At 43.1% G+C, this 22254-nt stretch overlaps 1 protein-coding gene across 5 annotated transcripts; it reads left to right on the top strand.

Annotated features, from left to right (window-relative positions):
* The first annotated feature begins 75 nt into the window (after positions 1–75).
* On the top strand, positions 76–18755 carry LOC132385176 (T-cell surface glycoprotein CD3 epsilon chain-like). Of its 5 annotated transcripts, XM_059957028.1 has the most exons (8): positions 83–243; positions 1570–1628; positions 7398–7741; positions 11662–11682; positions 11816–12025; positions 12937–13065; positions 16159–16235; positions 17591–18755. In XM_059957028.1, exons 3-8 carry the CDS (start codon positions 7690–7692, stop codon positions 17639–17641), a joined length of 540 nt encoding a protein of 179 aa, XP_059813011.1. In that variant the 5' UTR covers positions 83–243; positions 1570–1628; positions 7398–7689; the 3' UTR covers positions 17642–18755. The 5 variants fall into 5 exon arrangements, with proteins under 5 accessions (XP_059813015.1, XP_059813011.1, XP_059813012.1 ...); XM_059957032.1 differs by lacking the exons at positions 1570–1628; positions 7398–7741 and adding an exon at positions 6984–7045 and having other exon boundaries at positions 76–243; XM_059957029.1 differs by lacking the exon at positions 1570–1628.
* The last annotated feature ends 3499 nt before the right edge of the window (positions 18756–22254 follow it).

Genomic DNA, 22254 nt, shown 5'->3' with positions numbered 1-22254 from the left:
GAACAACTGGTGGATCACAAGTTCAAACATGGAATTGTGAGGCGGAGCCTCTCGCGAAATCAATGCCCAAAAAGTCTTTACTCAATCAAAGTTTGCGGACGTGCCAGGGCGCCCACGTTTAGTGTTTTGTTGAAATGTTTTACACAGTGTAAAATATATTTACATGTCTAGAAGGTGTGAATCAAACAATGTTTTAAAACTCTGCACTTCAGTTTACTGAGTGGGAACGCCCTTGGAGAAGTTGTAAGTACTTCACATTGTCTAAGGTGTTGGAGTGCAGACACCCTTGTTAGAGTAGAAAATGCGGCAGATTATTTAAGCAAAGCAAGTTCTCAGAAACAGCACGAAACTGGGATGCAACAGGTATTTTTTGGGGAAGCAGAAATATTTTTAGGGTGTGGCATTCGCGTCAATTCAGAGTTCCGTTCCAAAAATAGTGTTGCAGAGCAGTCACTCCCCCAAAGGATCGGCAAAATTTAACACCGGAGGCACAAGTGGCTTCAGAATCGGGACTCGGGAGCGACACATAGAACGCCAAAGGAGCTCAGCGGGTCGGGCAGCATCTGTGGAGGGGAATAGTCGACCTTTTGGGTCGAGATCCTTTATCTGGACTAGAAAAAGGGGAGATAGACAGTATATAGGGAAAACGAGCTGCAGGTGATGGTGGATCCAAGTGAGGTGGGCCTGGTGATAGGCACACGGGGGGAGGAGAGATTGGGAATCGCTGTTGGAAGGGACAAAGGGATGCAAACGCTGGAATCAGGGAGGAGAGGAAAATGAAGGGGGGAGTGGGGAGATCAGAGGGGAATGGTGGGGAAGGGGAACCAGTGAGGGGGTGAGTAGTGATGGGAAGATGGAGAGGGTGGAGGAGGGGAATGAGGCAAGGTGATGGGGATGAGGTAGCTCAGGAAGGGTGACAAAAGAGGCAGAGGGGGCCCAAGTGCAGAACTTATCAATTTTATCAACTCCTCCACCAGCTTCTACCCCTGACCCCAGATGCACTAAGTCCATCTCTGACATCTCTTTCCCCTTTCTTGATCTCCCTGTCTCTATTTCAGAAGACAGAATATCCACTGACATCTAGCCGTCCACTCCAGGACATCTGAGATGTCCTCCTTTTACAGAAAATGCCTCATCCCTCTCCCCACACACACTCCGCTAGTGATGCCCTTTCCCATTTCCCTTCTGTTTCCTGCATTTCTGACCTTATCTAATCCCCCCCACCCCCTGGCAGAGAACCCCTGGTCCTCAACTACCATCCCATCAGTCTATGCATCCAGCATTTCATCCTTCAAAACCTCTGCCAGTTGCAATATAATCCTGCCACTAATCACCTTCCTCGCCACTGCCAGAACACAAAATACTCTGCAGATGCTAGAGTCAAAGCAACACGCACAACATTCTGGAGAAACTCAGCAGGTCGGGCAGCATCTGTGGAAACGAGCAGTCAACATTTCGACGAAGGGTCTTGGCCCGAAACATTGACTGTTCATTTCCACGGATGCTGCCCGACCTGCTGAGTTCATCCAGTGTGTTGTGCGTCTCCACTGCCCGTTCTGCTTTCTACAGGAATCATTTGATGATACCCTGGACAGCTCACCCCAGACACTCTACTGGAACCACAAGAGGTAATGATATTGGAATTGGTTTATTTTTGTCACAGGTACCAAGACATAGTGAAAAGCTTGTCTTGCATACTGTTCAGGCAGATCAAATCATTACACAGTGCATTGAGCTGGAACAAGGTAAAACAGTAACAATGCAGAATGAAGTGTAAAAGCTACTGAAAGATTGGAGTAAGTGATAAAGTGTGAGATCATAATGAGGTAGATTTTGAGAACAAGAGCCCATCTTATTGAACAAGAGGTCTGTTCAAGAGTCTGATAACAGTGGATAGAAACTACTTTAACTTTGTGATACATGCTTTCAGGCTTTTGTATCTTCTCCCAAATGGGAGAGGAGAGAAGAGAGACTATATGGGGTCAGTGAGGACTTTGATATGCTGGCTGCTTTGCTGAAGCAGCAAGGAGTGTAGGCAGAGTCCAGGGAGGAGGGGCTGCCTCCTGTGATGTGCTGAGCTGGATCCACAACTCTCCACAGTTTCTTGCAGTCATGTGCAAAGCAGCTGTCATTCAAGGCTGTGATGCTTCCAGACGGCAAACAAGAGAAAATCTGCAGATGCTGGAAATCCAGAGCACCACACACAAGATGCTGGAGGAACTCAGCAGGTCAGGTGGCGTCTATGTAAAAAAAAATACAGTCGATGTTTCGGGCCGAGACCGTTTCCATAGATGCTGCCTGGCCTGCTGAGTTCCTCCAGCATTTTGTGTCTGTTGCTGGCATCCAGACAGAATGCTTTTTATAATGCATGGATATAAAGGGTAAAGGTTGACAGGGATTTGCAAAATTTCTTAAGCTCCCTGAGGAAGTAGGAGCATTGCTGATCTTTCTTGGTCTTGACATCAATATGGATGGACCAGGCCAGACAATATTTAGTCCTAGGAAGTTGAAGCCCTCGATACTGTTGATGTAGACAGAAACACGTGAATGACCAGCTCTTTTGTTTTGCTGAGATTAGGGGAAAGGTCATCATCATTGCACCATGTCACTAAGTTCTCTATCGCCTTCCCGTCTCCTTCTTGTGAAACCCCTTTCCCTCCCTCACCACCATACAGGGCCCTAAATAGCTCTTCCAGGGGAGGCGGTATTTCACATACAAATGCCGCAGTGGTACTTATTGCATCCAGTGCTCCTAAAGAGGCCTCCTTGACATCAACAAGCCTCAAAGCAGACTGGGCGATTGCTTCACTGAGCACCTCTGCTCCATCTGCTGTTCGTTGATTTCCGGGTTGCGAGCCATTTCAAATCTAACCCTTCCCCTTCATTTCCACACCAACATGTCTGTCTCTGGACTCCTCCACATGACTAAATGCAAACCAGAAGAACAGCACATCATAATCCATCTAAGAGCATTGATGTTGAATTCTCCAAGTTCTAGTAACTGCCCCCCTTGTCCCTTTTCTCTCTGTTCTCTATCTACCTGTTCACCATCACATTGCCTCTTTCCCCTCTCCATCTGAACATCCCCCACATACTTCTCACACTGGTTCCCCTCTCCCACCGTTCCTATTGGCTTCCTCACCTCCCTCAATTCCATAATCCACCTACCTATCAGATTCTATTGTGTTTACCCCTTCATCATTTCCTCCTATCACCTCCCAGCTTCTGGCACTATGCCCACTCTCCCCTCCCACATCTGCCTATCATCAATGCTCCTTCCCCCCATCTTTTTATGCAGCTATCTTTCATTCCAGATCAGGGTTTCAACTGGAAAGTTTGACTGTCCGTTTCCTTCCTTTGACACCTGACCCGCTGAGTTTCTCCATTGCTTTTTGTGTGTTGCTCTAAATTTTACACAAGTTGCTGCCACTTGGCGCACTGGATTCAAGAAAAGGAATGTGTGCCAGAAGATCTACTCACCATGGCCAACAGAGGGCAGCACTGTACAGAATCAGAATCCAATCAGGTTTATTGTCACTGGCTTTAAGACCTGAATTGAGTCGACTCTTTATTCCTCTCCATAGATGCTGCCTGAGTTGCTGAGTTCCTCCAGCAATTTGTGTGTGTTGCTCTGGATTTCCAACATCTGTAGCATCTCTTCTGTTTATCAGTTGTGAAGTTTGTTGTTTTGCGACAGCAGTACAGTGAAGGTGGAACAAATTACCAAAAGTTACAACAGTTGTTAAATAAATAAACAAACAAATAGTGCAAAAGAGGAATAATGAGGTTCTAACAACACCCACAAAATGCCTGTGGAACACAGCAGGTCAGGCAGCATCTATAAGGAGAAGCACTGTCGACGTTTTGGGCTGAGACCCTTCATCAGGACAGGCTCTGTTAATGGGCCATTCAGAAATCTGATGGCAGAAGGGAAAAAGCTGTTCCTAAAACATTGAGTGTAGTTCTCCAGGCTCCAATGCCTTCAAGGTAGTAATGAGGAGAGGGCATATCCCAGATAATGATAGATGCTGCCTTCCTGAGTCACCACCTTTTGAAGATGTCCTCGATAGTGGGGAGTCTACAACCCTCTGAAGCCCCTTTTGATCCTGTGCATTGTAGTCTCCATAGCAGGGCCGTGATGCCACCAGTCAGAATGGTACATATGACATTCAAATCTCCTCAAACTCTTAACATTAACTATGGTACTCAAGTACAAAGCATGGCCTGACTCTGGTAGACTGGGGAATGACATTAAAAACCATGACAGTAAACGTCCTTTTAAACTGCACAGGATAATTGTTCTGGAAGAAGCTAACAAAACAAGGTAGTAATAGAACAAAAAAGAGCAGTAACCCTGAGGCTTGGAAACATTTTAGCATTTACAAGAGGAAGATGAAAAAAGTGATTAAAGTAAATATTAAATCTTCTTTTGATATATAGAATGATAGATCTTGTTTATTGTTGCACATGTAAATTATGCATAATTTATACATTAATTTAAGTTCATGCGAATGTATGCATCAGACAAAAAACACTGGAGGAACTCAGCAGGTCAGGCTGCATTGATGGAAATGAAACAACAGTCGATGTTTTGGGCTGAGATCCTTCTCCAGGACTGAGAAGGAAGGGGGAAGATACCAGAACAAAAAGTGAAGGGAGGGGAAGGAGGCCAGCTGGAAGGTGATGCATGGAGCCAGGTGGGTGGGAAAGGTCAAGGGCTGGGAACTGGAAAGGTCCATTCCCATTCTGATGTGTTGAGTCATGGTCTCCTCTTGTGCTAAGATGAGGCCACCCTCAAGGTGGAGGAGCAACACCTTATATTTCATTTGGGTACCCTCCAACCTGATGGCATGAATATTGATTTCTCCTTCTAATAAACAAATTCCCCCCCCCCTCTATTCCCCACTCTGACCTTCTACTTCTTCTCACTTGCCTATTACTTCCCCTGGGTCCCATCCTCCTTCCCTTTCTCCCATGGTCTACTCTCCTCTCCTATCAGATTCCTTCTTCTCCAGCCCTTTACCTTTCCCACTCACCTGGCTTCACCTGTCACCTTCTGGCTGGCCTCCTCCCTCTCCCCCTACCTTTTTATTCTCACATCTTCCTCCTCCTTCTCAGTCCTGAAGAAGGGTCTTGTCCTGAAACGTCGACTGTTTGTTCATCTCTATAGATGCTGCCAGACCTGCTGAGTACCGCCAGCACTTTGTGTGTGTAGCTCTGGATTGCCAGCATCTCATGTTTATGAAATGCTAACTTATGGTTGTCATGTTTGCAATATACTGTACTGCTAATTTTCATGTCATTTATACCTTGAGTACATATGCCTATGACTACAGTGAGGAAATAATGTCAGAGAATAAGGAAATGGTAGAGAAAATAAATAATTATTCTGAGAGTCTTCACAAAGGAAGAAACAGAAAACCAACTCCGATAAAAGATCATAAGCCTGTAACTATTTATCTTTCTCTGTAGATGCTGACTGGTTGCTAGATATTTCTGCATTCTCTTCATATTCAGATTTCTAGCAACTGCGCTGTTTCCTTGGAAGGACTTTTTGGGTCCTTGGATAGTAGGAAGGACAGAGGTGAAAGGGTATATGCTGTATTTGCATGGGAATGTGTAATGAGAAGGAGAGTGGGAGTTCTTGACAAGCATCGGGTTACCGCTAGAAGAGAAGAATATAAAGTTCAAGATAGAATCAGATCAGCTGAGATTTTAATGAATGCCAGATCAGGCTAGAAGGGGCAAGTCGGTAACTCTTACTAATTCCCATGTTCTTATGTGTTTACATAATTTATTTGTGTTCAGGTCATTGCAGAGATCGTTGGACATGTCAAATATATTTTCTGCGCTGTATGCCTGCTCCAGGTCTGTCCTGGATAACCACCAGGACAGCAGCAAGCAGTCTGCCAGTCCAACAACACCAAAATCAGAGAGTAACTGTAGACAAGAGGATGGATCTTAAAGAGATCTCTCAAGGAAGCCGTTTCTCTGCAGTACTGATTTCTTGTCGGCAGGTGGCGATATAGACTGCTTATCAATGCAGAAAGGACCGACAGTGCCCCTACAGTCGCACTGAAATAGCTTCATGACAATTTGGCCAGCCACCATTTTGAGGTGAAATTGTTGATCGACTTTGACACCTTCTAAAATGGAGAGCCCTCAATCCTGCAGGTGTTTGAAGCCAATAAATATGAAGCTTGAACAAAATGCAAAATGCGGAGTTTAATGATCACTCCATTTCAGTTTATCAGAAAACAGGGCTGTATGAAAACCAAGAGCAATTAAACATTTATCTATAGGGAGTGGTTGTGAATAAAACATAGATTCAAATCAAAGAAGATTTTTTTCCCAAAAATAAACTGAGATAAAAAAGTCAAGAATTGTTCAAAAATTGTATAGGGTCATTAACAGAAAAATTGTTTCACAACACAAAATTTGTGTCCAAGTTTAACTTGGGACAAAATAAACAAAAACAATCAGGTTTTATGAAGTGTCCTAAGAGAGGAAAGATTGAGGAAGGGAATTTTGACGGTTGGAGCCTTGGAACTACTAGGCATGAGGAGAGGGAAGAGAGGAGTTGTGGAGGTGGGGTGGCGTGGGAGCAAAATCACAGAGCAATTTGGAAGCAAAGATATTGATTCTAAGGTTTTATACATGTGCCAAAGTAGGTCAGTGAGCACAGGTGCCATGGGTAAACAGAGGCTGAACTCAATTTAGACCCAGGCAGCAAAATTCTACAAAATGTTGAAAAACAATAAGCTGCAGATGTTGGAAATCTGAAATACAAACAAAATGCACTAGAAACACTCAACAGGTCAGGCAGCATCTGTGAAGAGAGAGACAGAGTTAATGTTTTAAATCAAAGATTAGTACCAAGGAAGATCACAAGTATGTTTTAAATTTCAACTTTAGACATACTTGTTTTCTCTGATGAAAGATCATGGATCTGAAGTGTTAAGTCAGTTGTTCTCTCTCTACAGATGCTGCCTGACCCGCTAAGCTTTTCCAGTATTTTCACTTTACACTGGGTTTGAAATGAGAGGTATGGTGCTGGTCTTGAAGGGGCTACAGAAACAACTCTAACATTTATTGAAGGTATCTTTGAGGTCTCAGAGCCTGATGTGCAAAGGATCTCAAAGCACTCCTTGTTCTAATAATCCAGCTACTGTGAACATGACTCTCTACCTGATGTGTAGCTCACTCTGTCCCCTATCCTCTTTCCTCCCTCACACCACCTCTCTCATTCACTTTCCCTACCATACCTTGCCCTACAATCCCCTCCCTATAGTCTCCCTTTCGCCTTCCCCCCACCATCTAAGATACACTCAGTTAATCCAACACTACCCCTAAATTAGATTTCAATCTCTTTCCCACTGCTGCTCTGTTATTTGTAGATTTGTTAATGTCAACGTAAAGAGAGCAATTCGGAATCAGCATGGAAACTGAGTGATGCGGGGGATGTGGCTTTCAGTGTGTTGTTGAGAAGCTGCACACACCAGGCCGTGGTTTGTGAAGTCAGTTGATGCTCTTGTTTCCTGTTCAACGCCAAATACTCCAGCAGCCACCAGCTCTGAGCGAGAAAGTCGCAAGGTTTGGGTAGGGGCCTGAGTCTTTTTCTTATTTTCTGAACGGGTAACGGACTCGGTGTGCAAGGAAGCTGTGACTCCCAAGGATCCGGGAGCAAAGATGTTGTGGACATACATTGGAATGGTCCTAGCTGCAACCTTGCTCTTACAGGGTGAGTTCAACTTTCGTTAGAGCAAATGTTAAAGGAAAAGTTTGTTATTTTTGAATAAGCTTCAGATCAGAGGTTGGGGTTGCAAGCCACATCGTGAGTTGTGCTGAGGGGTAGTTCACTGCTCCACTGCCTTGAGAGAATGCTTTGCCGTTGGAGGCACCATATTTCAGGTCAGAAGCCAAGATGTCCACCTTTTTCTCAGCTTCATCGAAGAGGTGCCAATGTGCTGCAGCTGGTAAAATGGCTACTTTGCAATTCAAGTGACCCCTTTGAAGAGTATTAAGAGCTCAGGGGAATCAGCACAAGAGAAGGCAAGGTTGGGTCAGAACACAATTTTATACAATGGTGGGGCTGGATAGAGGGGCCGGGGGTCCTATTCCTGCTCCTAATTTCATGTTTTTATGGTTTGGGTTTTATACGTTCGCCTTGCAACCACATTGATTTCCACCAGGTGCTCCAGTTTTGTCCCACATCCCAAAGATGTGCACATTTGTAGGTTAATTGGCTATTGTAAGTAGCCCGTAGTGCATTGAGGAGTGGTAGAACCTGGGAATATTGGGGAATAGATTACAGGGAAAATTCGTGTGAAATAGTATTTCTCTGAACTAGCATAGACCAGGAATTATGTAGTACTTGCTTTGTCCTGGCGCGTCCAACAGCAAAAAGTGATAGGACGTTAGATAAATTAATAAGGATTGGCATTCTAGACTGTAATCAAAGCCCGTTAGTCTGTAATTATAAGAACATAAGACATAGGAATACAATTAGGCCATTCAGCCCATCAAGTCTGCTCTGCGATTCCATTATAGCTGATTTATTTTTCCTCTCAACCCCATTCTCCTGCCTTTTACCCATAACCTTTGATGCACTCACTAATCGAGGATCTATCAACCTCTGCTTTAAATATATCCAATAACTTGGCCTCCACAACCTTCTGTGCAATGAATTCCACAGATTTTACACCCTCTGGCTAGAGAAATTCCTCCTCATCTCTTTTCTAAAGGGATGTCCTTCTTTTTTCTGATGCTGTGTCCTCTGGTCCTAGGTTCTCCCACTACTGGAAACATCTTCTCCATGTCCATTTTATCTAAGTCTTTCAATATTCAATAGGTTTCAATGAGATCCTCCCTCATTCTTCTGAGCTCCAGCAGGTATAGGCCCAGAGAAATCCGACATTCCTCACATGTTAACCACTTCTTTCCCCAGATCATTCTCATGAACCTGCTCTGGACCCTCTCCAGTGCCACCATATCATTTCTTGGATAAGGGACCCAAAAATGCTCACAAATACTTCAAGGATTAGGTTGAAAAGATAGCACAGGCACAGGACTGATTGGATCCTAAGGAAGCATTTTGACTTGAAACATTGACTGTCCTTTTTCCTCCTGCTGAATTCCTACAGTGTTTTGTATGTTACTCCAGATTCATCATCTGCCATCTCCTGCATCTCCTTAATTGGGAAGATAACTACCTTTGTAACTGCAAAGTTTTTGATTCTTTTAATTCTTCTTTTACTGTATAGATTCCAATCAAATTGCTAACTGGCTGCTAACCATAGCAGGTTCCTGCTCTGTGGATAAGCAGCCATTTTGGCTCATTATCACTTGCATAAGCTCTTCAGAACATTTCCGAGAGTGGAGACTAGCACAAAAGTCCACCTGTTGTGGTTAAGCTCAGGGAGTCACTACGGCACAGAAGAAAGCCATTCAGCCCATCAAGTCTGTGCCAGTTCCTAGTTTCACAATCTCATCAATATCACTTCTTTGCCTTTCATACCCACCTGGCTTCACCTATCACCTTCTAACTACCCTCCTTCCCCTCTCCCCATCTTTTTATTCTGGTGTCATCCCCCTTCCTTTCCAGTCTTGTTGAAGGGTCTCGGCTCGAAACCTGACTGTTTATTCATTTCCATAGTTACTGTCTGACCTGCTGAGTTCAGTCAGCATGTTGTGTGTGCTGCTTTGGATTTCCACCATCTGCAGAATCTCTTGTGTTTAGGATTTGCCTCTTCCCTGTTGTTTTCACATAATTTTCCCACAAATGCCATAACACCATAACAGAGGAGCAGAATGAGACCACTCAGTCCATCAAGTCTGCTCTACCATTCCATCATGGCTGATTTATTATTCCTCTCAAGCCCTTTCTCGTGCCTTCGCCCCGTAACCTTTGATACCCTGGCTATTCAAGAACTTATCAACCTCTGGCTTAAATATACTCAATGACTTGCCATCCATGTCAATGAACTCCACAGATTCACCACACTCTGGCTGAGGAAATTCCTCCTCATTTCTGTTCTAAGCGGACATCCCTCTGTCCTAAGCCTTTGCCCTCTGGAATTCCATTTTGATAATCCTGGTTGTTTTTGTTTCCTCATATCCCCTTGAATCTTTTGTTCAATTTTTTGAAGCTGCATCACTACTCCTCAATCTAATTATTGATTGATATAACTTACTGTTTGGGTTCAGATTGTAGATTCAGATCATAGAAACACAGTGAAATGCATTGTTTGCGCTAACCAACACAACCTAGAGATGGGCTGAGAGCAGCCTGCAAGTGTCACTACCCATTCCAGTGCCAAATAGCATGCCCACAATGCTTAGCAGAAGAACAAAAAACACAGCAAGCAACCAAATGAGCTCCATTCCTCCCTCCCACCCTCCATTTTTAACTACCCATCCATACGGGAAATACTCCAAATCCAGGACAGGATCCATTCTACAGTTAGGCTTCAGCTATCAGTCTTCGACTTCCAGACTACCGATTGACATTCGAGCTCTGATTTTCAGTATTGACCTCTGGACTAGCCAATGACGGGACCACAGCCTCCAGGTTCAAATCCAAGCGTGCTGACTGACCAACCCTCATGCCACCTACTCACGAGGATTCCTGGTCACCAGCCTTCAAGCGTGGAGTGGAAGCACGAACTGTGGGTGTCCTTTGTCGCCCATCCATGTCACTGGAATTTGAGCACAGAATGTAGAGTGTGGATTGGTGCACAATTTTAATTTTTACATTCCAAAATGATAAATTCATTCAAAGAAAGTTAAGCACAAATGAAAGTAAGAACTTCTAATTCTTCTGTTATTGTAGATTGTTTAGCACAACAGACCATTTTGGTGCACTTGATAAATGTAGATGGTCCAATTCCACAGGAATGTCCTCTGGCCTTCCTGCATCCCAGACTGCTGTTATTTGTCTTTTGAACATTCAAGCACTTTTGACTGAACTCTGAAGGAGTTAAGTATCAGCAAGTTTTAGAGTCAGGGTAATGCAGCACAGAAACACGCCTTTTGGCCCTACTTGTCTATACTCACCATGCCCCCAAGCTAAGTCCCATTTACCTTGTCCCTCTAAACCCTTCCTATTCACACACTTATCCAAAAGTCTTTTAAATGTTGTTATTTGTCTTTTAAGTGTTCTTATTAAAATATTCAAAGTAGAAAACATCTTTTAATAATTCAAGTAAGTAATTACATGGCAGGTTAGTAAGTGAGAATGTTCTGAGGTACATTATTTTTTACAATTTTCTCCCCTCCTTTCCCAACGGTGTAAAATAATCAGATACTGCGTTGACAGATTAAAAATCCTGTCTCTGTCTATTCTCAAACTCAGTCCCTGGAAGGGTTGCAGTGACAGTTGCTAAATTCCTTAAGCCATTTCCCTCTCCCGAGCTCAACAGGCATTCTGCCTAATCCCTGCAGCACCCCTTTCCCTGGAGCATTCCAATCCCCTCAGCATCCCAATCCCTTTCAGCAACCCGATTCCCTGTTACATTCCAATCCCCTGAGCACCCCAACGTCCCAACCAACAAACCAGGAGCAGATATTAATGTAGTTATACAAGTGAATATTTTCTATCTATTCAAAAATATAGTAAAACTGATTAATTTACCTTTTCTAATCATTGTCCTCTTTCAACAGGTGTTGAAGCACAAACAAATGGTGAGTACGCTTTAGATTCTCTCTCCTAACCTTTAAGTAGATTTTTGAAATTAAGCAAAACAAATTGTTGATTAAAGGGAAGATCCTTTGGAAAATATGACTGACCCATTGTTGATTTTGCTTACTTTCGCAGAGCTGGTGGAAATTAAGGGGAATTCAGTTATTTTAAAGTGCCCTATGGAAAAACAAATAAGTTGGTTTAAGAAGCAACTGACAGGCTTTGAATCTATAGATGGTGCGTCAGGACAGCAGTACCAGATAGACAACTTTGGTGACCACGACAATGGCGAATATTATTGTAGTAGTTCTAGCATCAATTACAACTTTTACATTCGAGCCAAAGGTAAGTATTGATTAATGAAATGATATAATAAAGAGAATTGCAGTAACTTTGTCAAGGCACAAAAGATATTGCTCTGAAGGTATTGAAAACTAAAAAAATTGGCTGATATTGGAACCTGAAATAAAAATAGAAAATACTGGTAATAAGCAGACTGTTTACAGTTTCTGGTTTTAGTTTTGTCTAAGGTATTTATTTAAAAGAACAAGTTTACAATTTAGTCATCAGTCAGAATGGGGCTCTGTCAAATATTTTGCCATGTCTTGGCTGACCTATCCCAAATATAAATATAGCAAAGTTATTTACCATGGTAGGGGAGTCTAGGACAAGAGGGCATGACTTCAGGATTGAAGGACCTCCATTTAGAACTGAGATGCGGAGAAATTACTTTAGTCCGAGGGTGGTAAATCTGTGGAATTTGTTGCCACAAATGGCTGTGGAGGCCAAGTCATTGGGTGTATTTAAGGCAGAGATAGATCGGTTCTTGATTAGCCAGGGCATCAAAGGGTTTGGGGAGAAGGCAGGGGAGTGGGGATGACTGGAAGAATTGGATCAGCCCATGATTGAATGGTGGAGCAGATGGGCCAAATGGCCTACTTCTGCTCCTATATCTTATGATCTTATAAATGTATTCCCCAGTCAGCCTATGACATTTTATTTCTCTAATTCTGAAGTCATCTGAGCGAGGATGTTAAGAAAAGATGCATAGGAACTATAACTCAAAGAGATACTGATGTATACAATGGGAGATCAACAGCAGCTGAGACCTGATAGGTCAACTGGCTTCATTCTTTGCTGTTAATTCTATGAGATGCTGCTTATCTGGGGAGTAATTTGAAATCTGCAAATCTGCTTCACTTGTATTTTTACTTTGCATGTTGTGAATGCTGAACCTGTCACTCCCTCTCCCACAGTTTGTGATGACTGCATTGAACTCGGCACAGGCATGGTCATTGGCATCATCTGTGGAGATCTAGCTTTCACACTCGGGGTGGCTGGGCTGGTCTACTGGTTTGCCAAACGAAGAGGGCCATCCGCCAAAGGTTGGACTTTGCTTTGCTACATATTCAACTAATAAAGATGTTGAGATTACGTTACTGGATCAGGAAAAGAAAAAACCTCTACAGTCGTCCAGACATGAAAAGAAGCTTGAAACTCAGACCAGTCCCAGCAAAAGCGAACGTGCGGTTGTTAGAGTCATGCACAAAAAAAACATACACCGTCATTTCTTATTCTGGTGCTAGATGTGACTCCAGTACATAACACAGCAGTGTCCATCTGAACAAAGTCAACAAAACACTGTATTAGATTATACCTTCTTGGCACATTTATAGGCCGTCCCCAGGTTATGAGAGGGTTCCCTTTCTGCAAAATGATCATAAGCCAATTTCCCCATAAGTCAGAAATGTCCATTTTCTATAGTTAACTTATCATAGTACTTTATACATGCTTGCTATTAATCTTTCATTTTATTGAATAATCACTGATTAAATAGAAGATGCTGTATACTGTATCCAATCATTAATGAATACCATGAAATATTATCATTCTTATTACAAAAAATGCTTTAAAAATAGGGGGAGTTACATAAAGTTGGATTTCCATGAGTCAGGTCGTTCACTCAGGAAACTCCCGCAATTTTCTGGTGATCAGATTAACCCATCTTTGTTGGGCTAAATGATATCACTATCACTAGTGACCTTCTAGCATATTGATGAAATTTAACTTCAAACACATTGCCAATGTGTTTTTCTCCCAAGCTGATGTTTCAGACATAAGCTGGGTCTTACCTAATGGCATCTTCCCACACTGACTGTATACAGGAAATAGCTCATTGCCCTGGAGTACAGTACATTCTCCAAATCAGCCATAGTGCAGTTGCACGAAGCTGACACGGAGGTGAGGCTACATCCACCTGTCCCACCCATAACAGTGCCCACAGGTGGTCCCAAACTATTGCAAGGTGTGGGCTCATAATCCAAGTTCCAGGAGAGATCACAGCATTGATAAAGCTTGTACCAGTAATCTAACCAACCTTCAGCCCAACCCGAGCTGTCAGCACTCAGAGAGTTAAACAGTGCAGAATATTCGTACTCAATAGACTGCCATGCAGTTTCTTATTCAGATTATCAAAAGATGTTTTCTCTTCCAAATATTTTCAGAAAAAATACTTGAATTTCATTGAGTTCAAAATCAAAATTGCTTGAATGTTATGGAAGTCAATAGCAACTATCGTGGATTAACTTTAATTTTAATTTGGTTGAGGACGTGGAATTGGCTTTGCTGCTTGTTGCTTGAGAAGGAGAAGACCTTTATTGGTGCAGTTTTTACCAGCAAGTGCTTTACAGATTATTGTAATGGCAGATTCACTTTCAATTTCAACATTTAAGAGCTGACATGGACTGGAGGGGTACGGAGTGCTATGGTCCAGATGCAGGTCCATTTGGCACAGGCTAATTGGGCCAAAGGGCCTGTTTCTGTGCTCTATGACTCTAATGTTACTGTGAGAGTGGTTGATGGGGCACTGTAGAAAGAACTTTACTTTGTATCTAGATCTAATCCACACCAGTTTGCCTAGGAGACTTTGACTAGATGTTAATCTGTATCTAATCCACACTACAACTACCACGATTGCCTGATTGCTTCATTAGACTGAACTCTGTATCCAACTCAATTATATCTAGTTGGGAATGTTTAATGGGCTCAAGTAACCAGAGCTTTACTATCACAGAATCATAAACAGGTTTAATATCACCGGCATGTCATGAAATTTGTCTTTGAGGCAGCAGTGCAATGCAATACAGAATAGAGAGAAAAAACTGAATTACAGTAAATATATAAAATAGTTTAATTAATTAAGTAGTAAAGATAGAATTAAAAAAATAGTGAGATCATGTTCATGTGTTCAAAGTCCATTTAGGGATTGGATGGCAGAGGGGAAGAAACTGTTCCTGAATCACTGAGTGTGTGCCTTCAGTCTTCTGTACCTATCTGATGGTAGCAATGAGAAGAGGGCATGTCCTGGTGACAGGGGTTCTTAATGATGGTTGCCGACTTTTTGAGGCATTGCTGCTTGAAGGTGATCTGTATACTATGGAGGCTAGTGACCAAAATGGAGCTGACTGAGTTTAAAACTCTCTGCAATCCTGTGCAGTAGCTCCCCCCCACCCCCAAAATCCCCTACCAGACGGTGATGCAGCCAGTTAGAATGCTCTCCATGGCACTTCTGTTGAAAATTCCAAGTGTTTTAGGTGACAAACCAAATCTCCTCAAACTCCTAATGAAATATAGCTGCCGTCGTGGCTTCTTTGTGGCTGCATCGATATGTTGGGCTCAGGTTAGATCATCAGAGACATTGATGCCCAGGAACCTGAAATTGCTCACTCTTTCCACTTCTGATCCCTCTATGAGGACTGATGTCTGTTTCAAAGAATAATCAATTCTTTGGTCTTACTGCCACTGAGTGTGAGGTTGTTGCTGCAGCACCACTCAGCTAGCTGGTACATCTTGCTGTTGTATGCCCTCTCGACACCAACCGTGGGAGTCGGAGTTGGAATTGGTTTATTATTGTCACATGTACTGAGATACAGTGAAAATCTTATTTGCATGCATTCCAGATAATTTCATAATTAAGCAAATCTCAGTAATAAAAAAGGAAAACCAAATACAAAATATAATGTTGCAGTTGCAGGGAAAGTGCAGTGAAGGTAGACAAATAACATGCAAGAGCTATGGTAGATTGAGAGATCAGGAGTTCATCTTTTAGTGTTTGAGACTTCCATTCAACAGCCTGATAACATCGGGATAGAACCTATCCTTAAGCCTGCTGGTGCGTGTTCTCAAACTTGTATATTAAAGGAAGCTTCACTTAGTACCATATCCACATCTAATCCATGTCGTAGTTGCTGCTGGAGTGTTTGTTTTTACAATGTCTTTGGAAATCTAATCTGTATCTAACCTGTGCTGTCCTGGTCCTGGGAATGTCTGAAGGGTCATTCAGGAAGGGACCTGTATTCTAACTGTATAGTGTCTGTTCTGGGATCATTTTGATGGGACATTGTAGGTGCTAGTTGTCCCTTGTTGGTGCCAGAGAAAGTCCTGCTTCCCTTTATTTACTATTCTCTTTTCTCTTCCAGATTTCCGATCACTTAATCCCGATGACTTCCCACCAAGTCGCCCACCCATGACTTCGGCACACCAAGCTGAATATGCGGTAAAGACTTTCAGATGATATTATCCTTGTCCAGTGGTGAATGTCTGAGGGCACTAGCTTTGGACTCGAGAGTCCATAGTGCAAAATAAGGGGCAATAAGGCAAGACTACTCCCCATCTTATACTATGGATCCTCAACAAGACCCCTTCCATCATGCTTCTGGGTCAGAAAGTTCTGGCTCAAGTCCCCGTTCCTTATTCTGAATCTCCTGGCTGACACTGCGGTGCAGTACTAAGGGAAGACAACAGTGTACAGTTGGTAGGGCAGTCCTAGGCTAATACTAGGGCATCAGGTGGTAATGAAGATCTGTGAGGTATGAAGGGGACTACAGTTGGGGCAGAGACAGTCCTGAGGGAATGTGTGATAGGGGAATGATAGATAGGCTCCACGCAATCGGAAGGACACCATTGAGGGAGCACTGAACCCTGAATGGGCTCTACCATTGAGATCATGGATCGGTTTTAAAAAGTGTTGACTTTCAGACAAAGGTTTTCAAGATTGTACATGGAAACATGCAGTGGAATGCGTTGGTTACCAACAACCACAGTCTGAGGATGTGTTGGAAGCAGCCCACACAAGTGTTGCCCAACATAACATGCCCACAACTTACCAGGTGTAAGTCTTTGAAATGCAGGAGAATGCCAGAGAACCTGGAAGGAGCCTATGCAGTTACGGGGAGAACATACAGATAGTGGCAGGAAGTGAATCCCAATCTTACAGTCAGCGTTCTAAAACTACCATGCCACCCTCTCAGGTGGACGTAAAACATCCCATGCTGATTTACAAATCTGGTGTATAAATCAATCACCACCTTTACTACATTAAACCAACGACTGCCTATTAGGGTGGTTACCAATGTAGCAGAAGGCTTCAAATGAAAATTAAGTTCAGAAGAAAAAAAATTGTCAGAAATTGCAGCTTGGGGGCTAACTAGATTACTTTTCGCAACCACCATCACAGGCCTGATGGGGTCAATAGCCTGTTCAGTGTTGAAATGTTCTATGAGTCTGTCCATGTCTTTTTTTCTTGCCTCCTTAGCTGCCTTCCCCTCAACTTTTACTCCCCCGCTGCACTGCTCCCTCTCCCCATGCCCCTTCCTTCACCTTCCCTCACTTTCCTTAACTTCCCTTCCACTCCATATTTTCCTTTCCCTTCCATATCACCCCAATTTTTATCTCCACTTCTTCCCCTTCTGTCTCCACCCCTCATCTTTCCCTCACCATCTACAAGCACCTCTTTGCTTGCACTTCTCTCTCCCATCTTAGTCCTTGCTACTACATTTCTAACTGGTGTTTATTCAAAATGTTGTTGATAAAGTTTATTCCCTTTTTTGATTTAACATTTGTATTTTTCAGCCAATCAAAGGTGGACAACGAGAGGTTTATGACAAGTTGCAAAAACGTTAATTGAGAAGACAAGGGAAGAACTGGAATCTCCTTCTCTGTTCCTGTTGCTCTCTTCACCCTTCCTCAATATCTCTATGCCTTCCTGCTCTGTCTTTCCTTCCCCCTTTCTTCCTTCTCAGCCACACTGTAAATTCCCCCCACATCCCCTCCCAACCAAATCTCTCTCCATTCTTTCGCCTTACTTTCTCACCGTTTTATCCCAGCTCCTGGATTTAATTACCTGCTTTTCAGAGATGTATGTATACGTAGTAGTATTCACACTGCTTATCTTTGTCATTTCCCCTCTTGTTCCCATTTTCCCACCATTATACTGTACACGCAGTTTTTACTATTCTCCCAATTTAAAGCAATGAGCAGCCATGACAACAGATGCACAATCACGTCACCATCTCATATACTCTCCTTCCTTCATTCCTGGGGTGCATTACAGCCCCATTATGGTCTGCATGACTGTCAATACCAAGGGCCTCACCAATGGTTGCACTCAACAAGTCAAAATAATGCACGGCTCCATACCTCCACAGATCTGCTGTTACATTCTCTGTCGTGGGGGGGGTGGGGGGCAAAACACAGCTTCCCTAAAAATACCCCATCCCTGCCAACACTCCTGTCAAGTTCCTTGGGCCCTCCCCACAGCTTCAGAATATTATGGTCTGGCGACTGGAGCTGAATCCAAAACTCCACACAAGGCCTGACCAATGTTTTGCATTATTTTTGTGCTCTGTGACTCTGTTTACTTGTAAAGGATACCACTGCGTTTTCTGTTAAGCAGCTTTTTGTTGGAGAAAGAATAATGTGATATGAGACTAAGGATAATTGAGGTTTCTTTCCAAGACTGGTTTGGCTTGGCTAGATCTCTTAGCGTCACTGCTTTCAACACAAGTTTATCTCATGCCTTGGCCAGGTTAGAATCTCTGCCATTTTCTACTTAGCCTTTTGAAATGTACTCAGCTTGTTAATGTAATCTCAAAGCCTCTTATTTAATTGTGTTTCTCTATAGTCTGACTATCAAGTTAAATACATTGTTGCCATTCTATGTATCAGTGACAGAGTTGCTAATTGTTGTTTCCTCAATGTTTTTTGGTTTTAATAAAGAGAAACAAACAAAGCTGTATTCATTGTTGACAGAAGTTACTTAAGTGTTGGCTATGTCAGTCTCCAACAAGAGGAGTTACCAAAGCCTTCAAAAACATCAATTTTGTTAATATCTTGGGGTTTACAGTGGTTAAAAGCTGGACTGCTCCGGTCTTGGCAACCCATTAGCTGAGAACAGGAAGGAACACAAGTCTATCTCCTTCTTGCCCCTCAGAACTTAGCCAGCATCTGCTCAGCCCAAAACTGGAGTCTGAGAGGACAGGTCCAGCTCACCGGGGGTTGCAGTCACAAAGCTCTGGATCAGCCAGGACAAGCCAGTTCACAAAGGACTCGATAGCCCCTCAGTCCCTGCCCGTACATCATAGCTGCTCACCATAACATCTCGTGGAACCATTCCCTGCTGCCCCTTCCCCATGAGCCACTACTGGTAGCAAATTAACACTTGTGATTTTGATCAAGTTGGTGATTTTACTTTATGCCTCCTATTAGACATTTGGAATTGTTCCATTGAGTGCATGGGAAGTAGGCAAAACCCAATTGCTCAGCATCTCCACTTACATACGATGAATTACTAATTTTATTTTCTAACAGCTAATAAGGACATAGGAAATAGAACTAGGAGTAAGCAACTCCATCCTACAATGGTAGATCTGCTCAAGGTCTTATCCAGTTCCCCAACCTTTCAAAAGGTTACAGCTTCCTCTTTAAATACTCCAAACATTGAGCCTCCACAAACTTACAGGGTAGAGAATTCAAGGCAGTCATAGCCCTTTGAGAGAAGAAATCTTTTGTTACCATGTCCCTTCATATGAGATTAACCCAAGAGTGAAAATATCTCAACATCTACCCTGTCATGTCTCTCTGGACCTTCCTCCATTCTTCTAAATGCCAAAGATTACAGGTGACATTTCCTGAGCTGGGACAACCCTCTCATCCCAGGGATTAGAGTAGCAAATATCTTTTGAACAGCCTCCATTGTCCATAACACAGAGACCATGGTTTAAAAATTGTTGTTTACTTTGATGTTTCTCAGGATCCAAATACCATTGTCCTGATCTCATCTGGGATTGCAATTGGTCCAACTCACTTATATCCTTATTCTTCCTGAGTGGGTCTTCTGCATTCAAGGGGCTGAACCTTTGATTGGGAGTTGGTCTATTGCTATAATAACTGAGAAAAGGGCAAAGTTTTAATCACACATTGAGTTTGCACACAGTACCACCTCAACAGAAGGTGACAAGGGGGTGGGGGGGGGGGGATGGAGGGGAAAACATACTTTGCTTAATCTTGCTCTGTTTGCTGTAAAGAAGACTTATTGCCCAGGGATGTGGGCTGCTCCCTATTCCAATGCCAGAATATATCATGAAAGTCAAGGCAACACAACAGGTTAGAATACTTCCAAAGAACAGAAGGGTGCCCCTTTGCAGGGACCAAAAGGCAGAAAAGGTCCTGTACAAAAAATTATGCTACACTGCCACACATAGAAACATCAATATTTCATATATTGACTAATTGATACTAATTATACATACATCCACTGCCTATAAAAAGTATTCACCCCTCTTGGTGAAGCACCCAGGCACCAGTTGTATGTGCAGTCTCTCCCTGTGTCATATTCTTCCCATTTCTTGATGATTGGCCTAACTGTACTCCGAGGGATATTCACTGACTTGGAAATGTTCTTGTATCCATCTCCTGATCTGTGCTTTTCAATAACCTTTTCGCGGAGTTGCATGGAGTGTTCTTTTGTCTTCATGGTGTAGTTTTTGCCAGGAAACTGACTCACCAGCAGTTGGACCTTCCAGACACAGGTGTGTTTTTACTACAATTAATTGAAACACCGTGACTGCACACAGGTGATCTCCATTTAACTAATTGTGTGACTTCAAAAACCCATTGGCTGCACCAGTGATGATTTGCTGTGTCATATTAAAGGGGGGGGGGGAATACTTATGCAATCAATTATTTTATATTCGTAATTAATTTAGATCACCTTGTAGAGATCTGTTTTCACTTTGACATGCATGAGTCTTTTTCTGTTGATCAATGTCAAAAAAAGCCAAATTAAATTCATGGTGATTCAATGTTTTAAAACAACAAAACATGAAATCTTCCAAGGCGGGGCAAATACTTTTTATGGGGGGGGTGGGTGTGTGTGTACATACTGTACACATACCTTTCCTTATGGCAATGGTTCCTGCTTCCGAAGCTCACCAACTGGCTGCTTTCAATATCCCCAGGATGTGGCCTGGAATACGTGCAACGTCAGGGTGAGGCCCTGCAGCCCTGTGGACAAACTGATTCCATGCTGGTGTTGCCGACCGAGGCGTTGCAGGAGAATGGATCATCACATTCCAACAGCAGATCAGGCTGTCGGAGGCCTCTGTACTTGGGCGATCTCTCTGTCTCTCTAGATGGTGGGGGGGAGTTTGCTGCCAATTCTCGAGTCGAAGAAACTCAAATAAAAGTGACATGGCAGACTGCAACATCATGTTTGTTTTGCTGGTCTCCCCCCTTGCTGTGAAAGGGTGACACCTTGCTCTGTTGTCCCTTGTTACTGAGAGCGAGAGAGCCTGTGGCATGTCAAAGTGTTGGGTGAACAATAGTTTCTGTTGGACTGCAAGTCATGGTCTCTGTTTTGGGGACTTTGCTAGAGCTTGCTTGGTGAGTGGTCACTCTTTGACCTGTTTGGCATGGGTGACCCTACCAAGAGCCAAAGCATAAAGCCCTGACTCCAGCCAACATAGCTCTCCGGGTCATTGAAGCACGTAAGCCTCCGAACCATGACAAGATTGTGGTTCTCTTAAAGGATGTATATCTACAATGAATTAATTTATTTTTAAAATTTCGAAAAACACACAGGTTTAAAAATATTGCATGCATAGCCCTATCAGCTAATCCCAGGGTATGTCTAACACAAGTTACACTGAACCAAAGCTCCTTCCTCTGTCCCATCAAACACTCCAGGGTAGGGCTAGAGTAGATCAGGTGGATGATAAATGCTCCCTCTACAATCTTCATTAAAAAAACTACACAGGTGTAATACTGATTTATCAAATTCGTTTCTTACTTTGTTGTTGAATGCTGAGGTATCAAAGGGTTAATTGTTTTTTGAGGTGATGGGTTGCTCCGCTGACTTGAGGTGGGTGGGTAGCTGACTTCTGCTCGGAGCAGCCCTGAGATGTGGTGTGGTTTGATACAACGCTGCTTTCTGATCTCCGAGCTTTGCAGGCTGTTTCAATAAGGCTATCTGTCACATCGCTCCTCCCTGGCAGACGGAAGTGGTTTCACCTTGCGCTATTTTGCAGCAACTCATGATCTGTTTGCTGCAGGAGCCATTAGGCATTTCTGAAAGGGAGGCACCCGTGTCAGTGGGCTGAGAGGGCACATGGTCATGAATCATTGCCTGTGATCCCCAAGAGTTCTGACCACATTTCCTTCCATAGAGTGTTCCCGTCTGTCTTTCTTTGACAAAGGAAGTTGGAGATGATTTTTCTAAAATATTCAGCTCTTATGTT

Source organism: Hypanus sabinus, chromosome X2, assembly GCF_030144855.1.
Source record: "Hypanus sabinus isolate sHypSab1 chromosome X2, sHypSab1.hap1, whole genome shotgun sequence".
Taxonomy (NCBI): domain Eukaryota; kingdom Metazoa; phylum Chordata; class Chondrichthyes; order Myliobatiformes; family Dasyatidae; genus Hypanus; species Hypanus sabinus.
The sequence above is the reverse complement of the archived record's forward strand: the minus strand, read 5'-3'. Positions and strand labels throughout refer to the sequence as shown.

Bases quoted from the DNA above. Each gene is read 5' to 3' on its own strand.
- LOC132385176 (XM_059957029.1), top strand. From the start codon at position 7,690: ATGTTGTGGACATACATTGGAATGGTCCTAGCTGCAACCTTGCTCTTA. The intron at 11,683-11,815 runs GTGAGTACGCTT...TTACTTTCGCAG, and splicing joins TGTTGAAGCACAAACAAATG to AGCTGGTGGAAATTAAGGGG. The intron at 16,236-17,590 runs GTAAAGACTTTC...TGTATTTTTCAG, and splicing joins CACACCAAGCTGAATATGCG to CCAATCAAAGGTGGACAACG.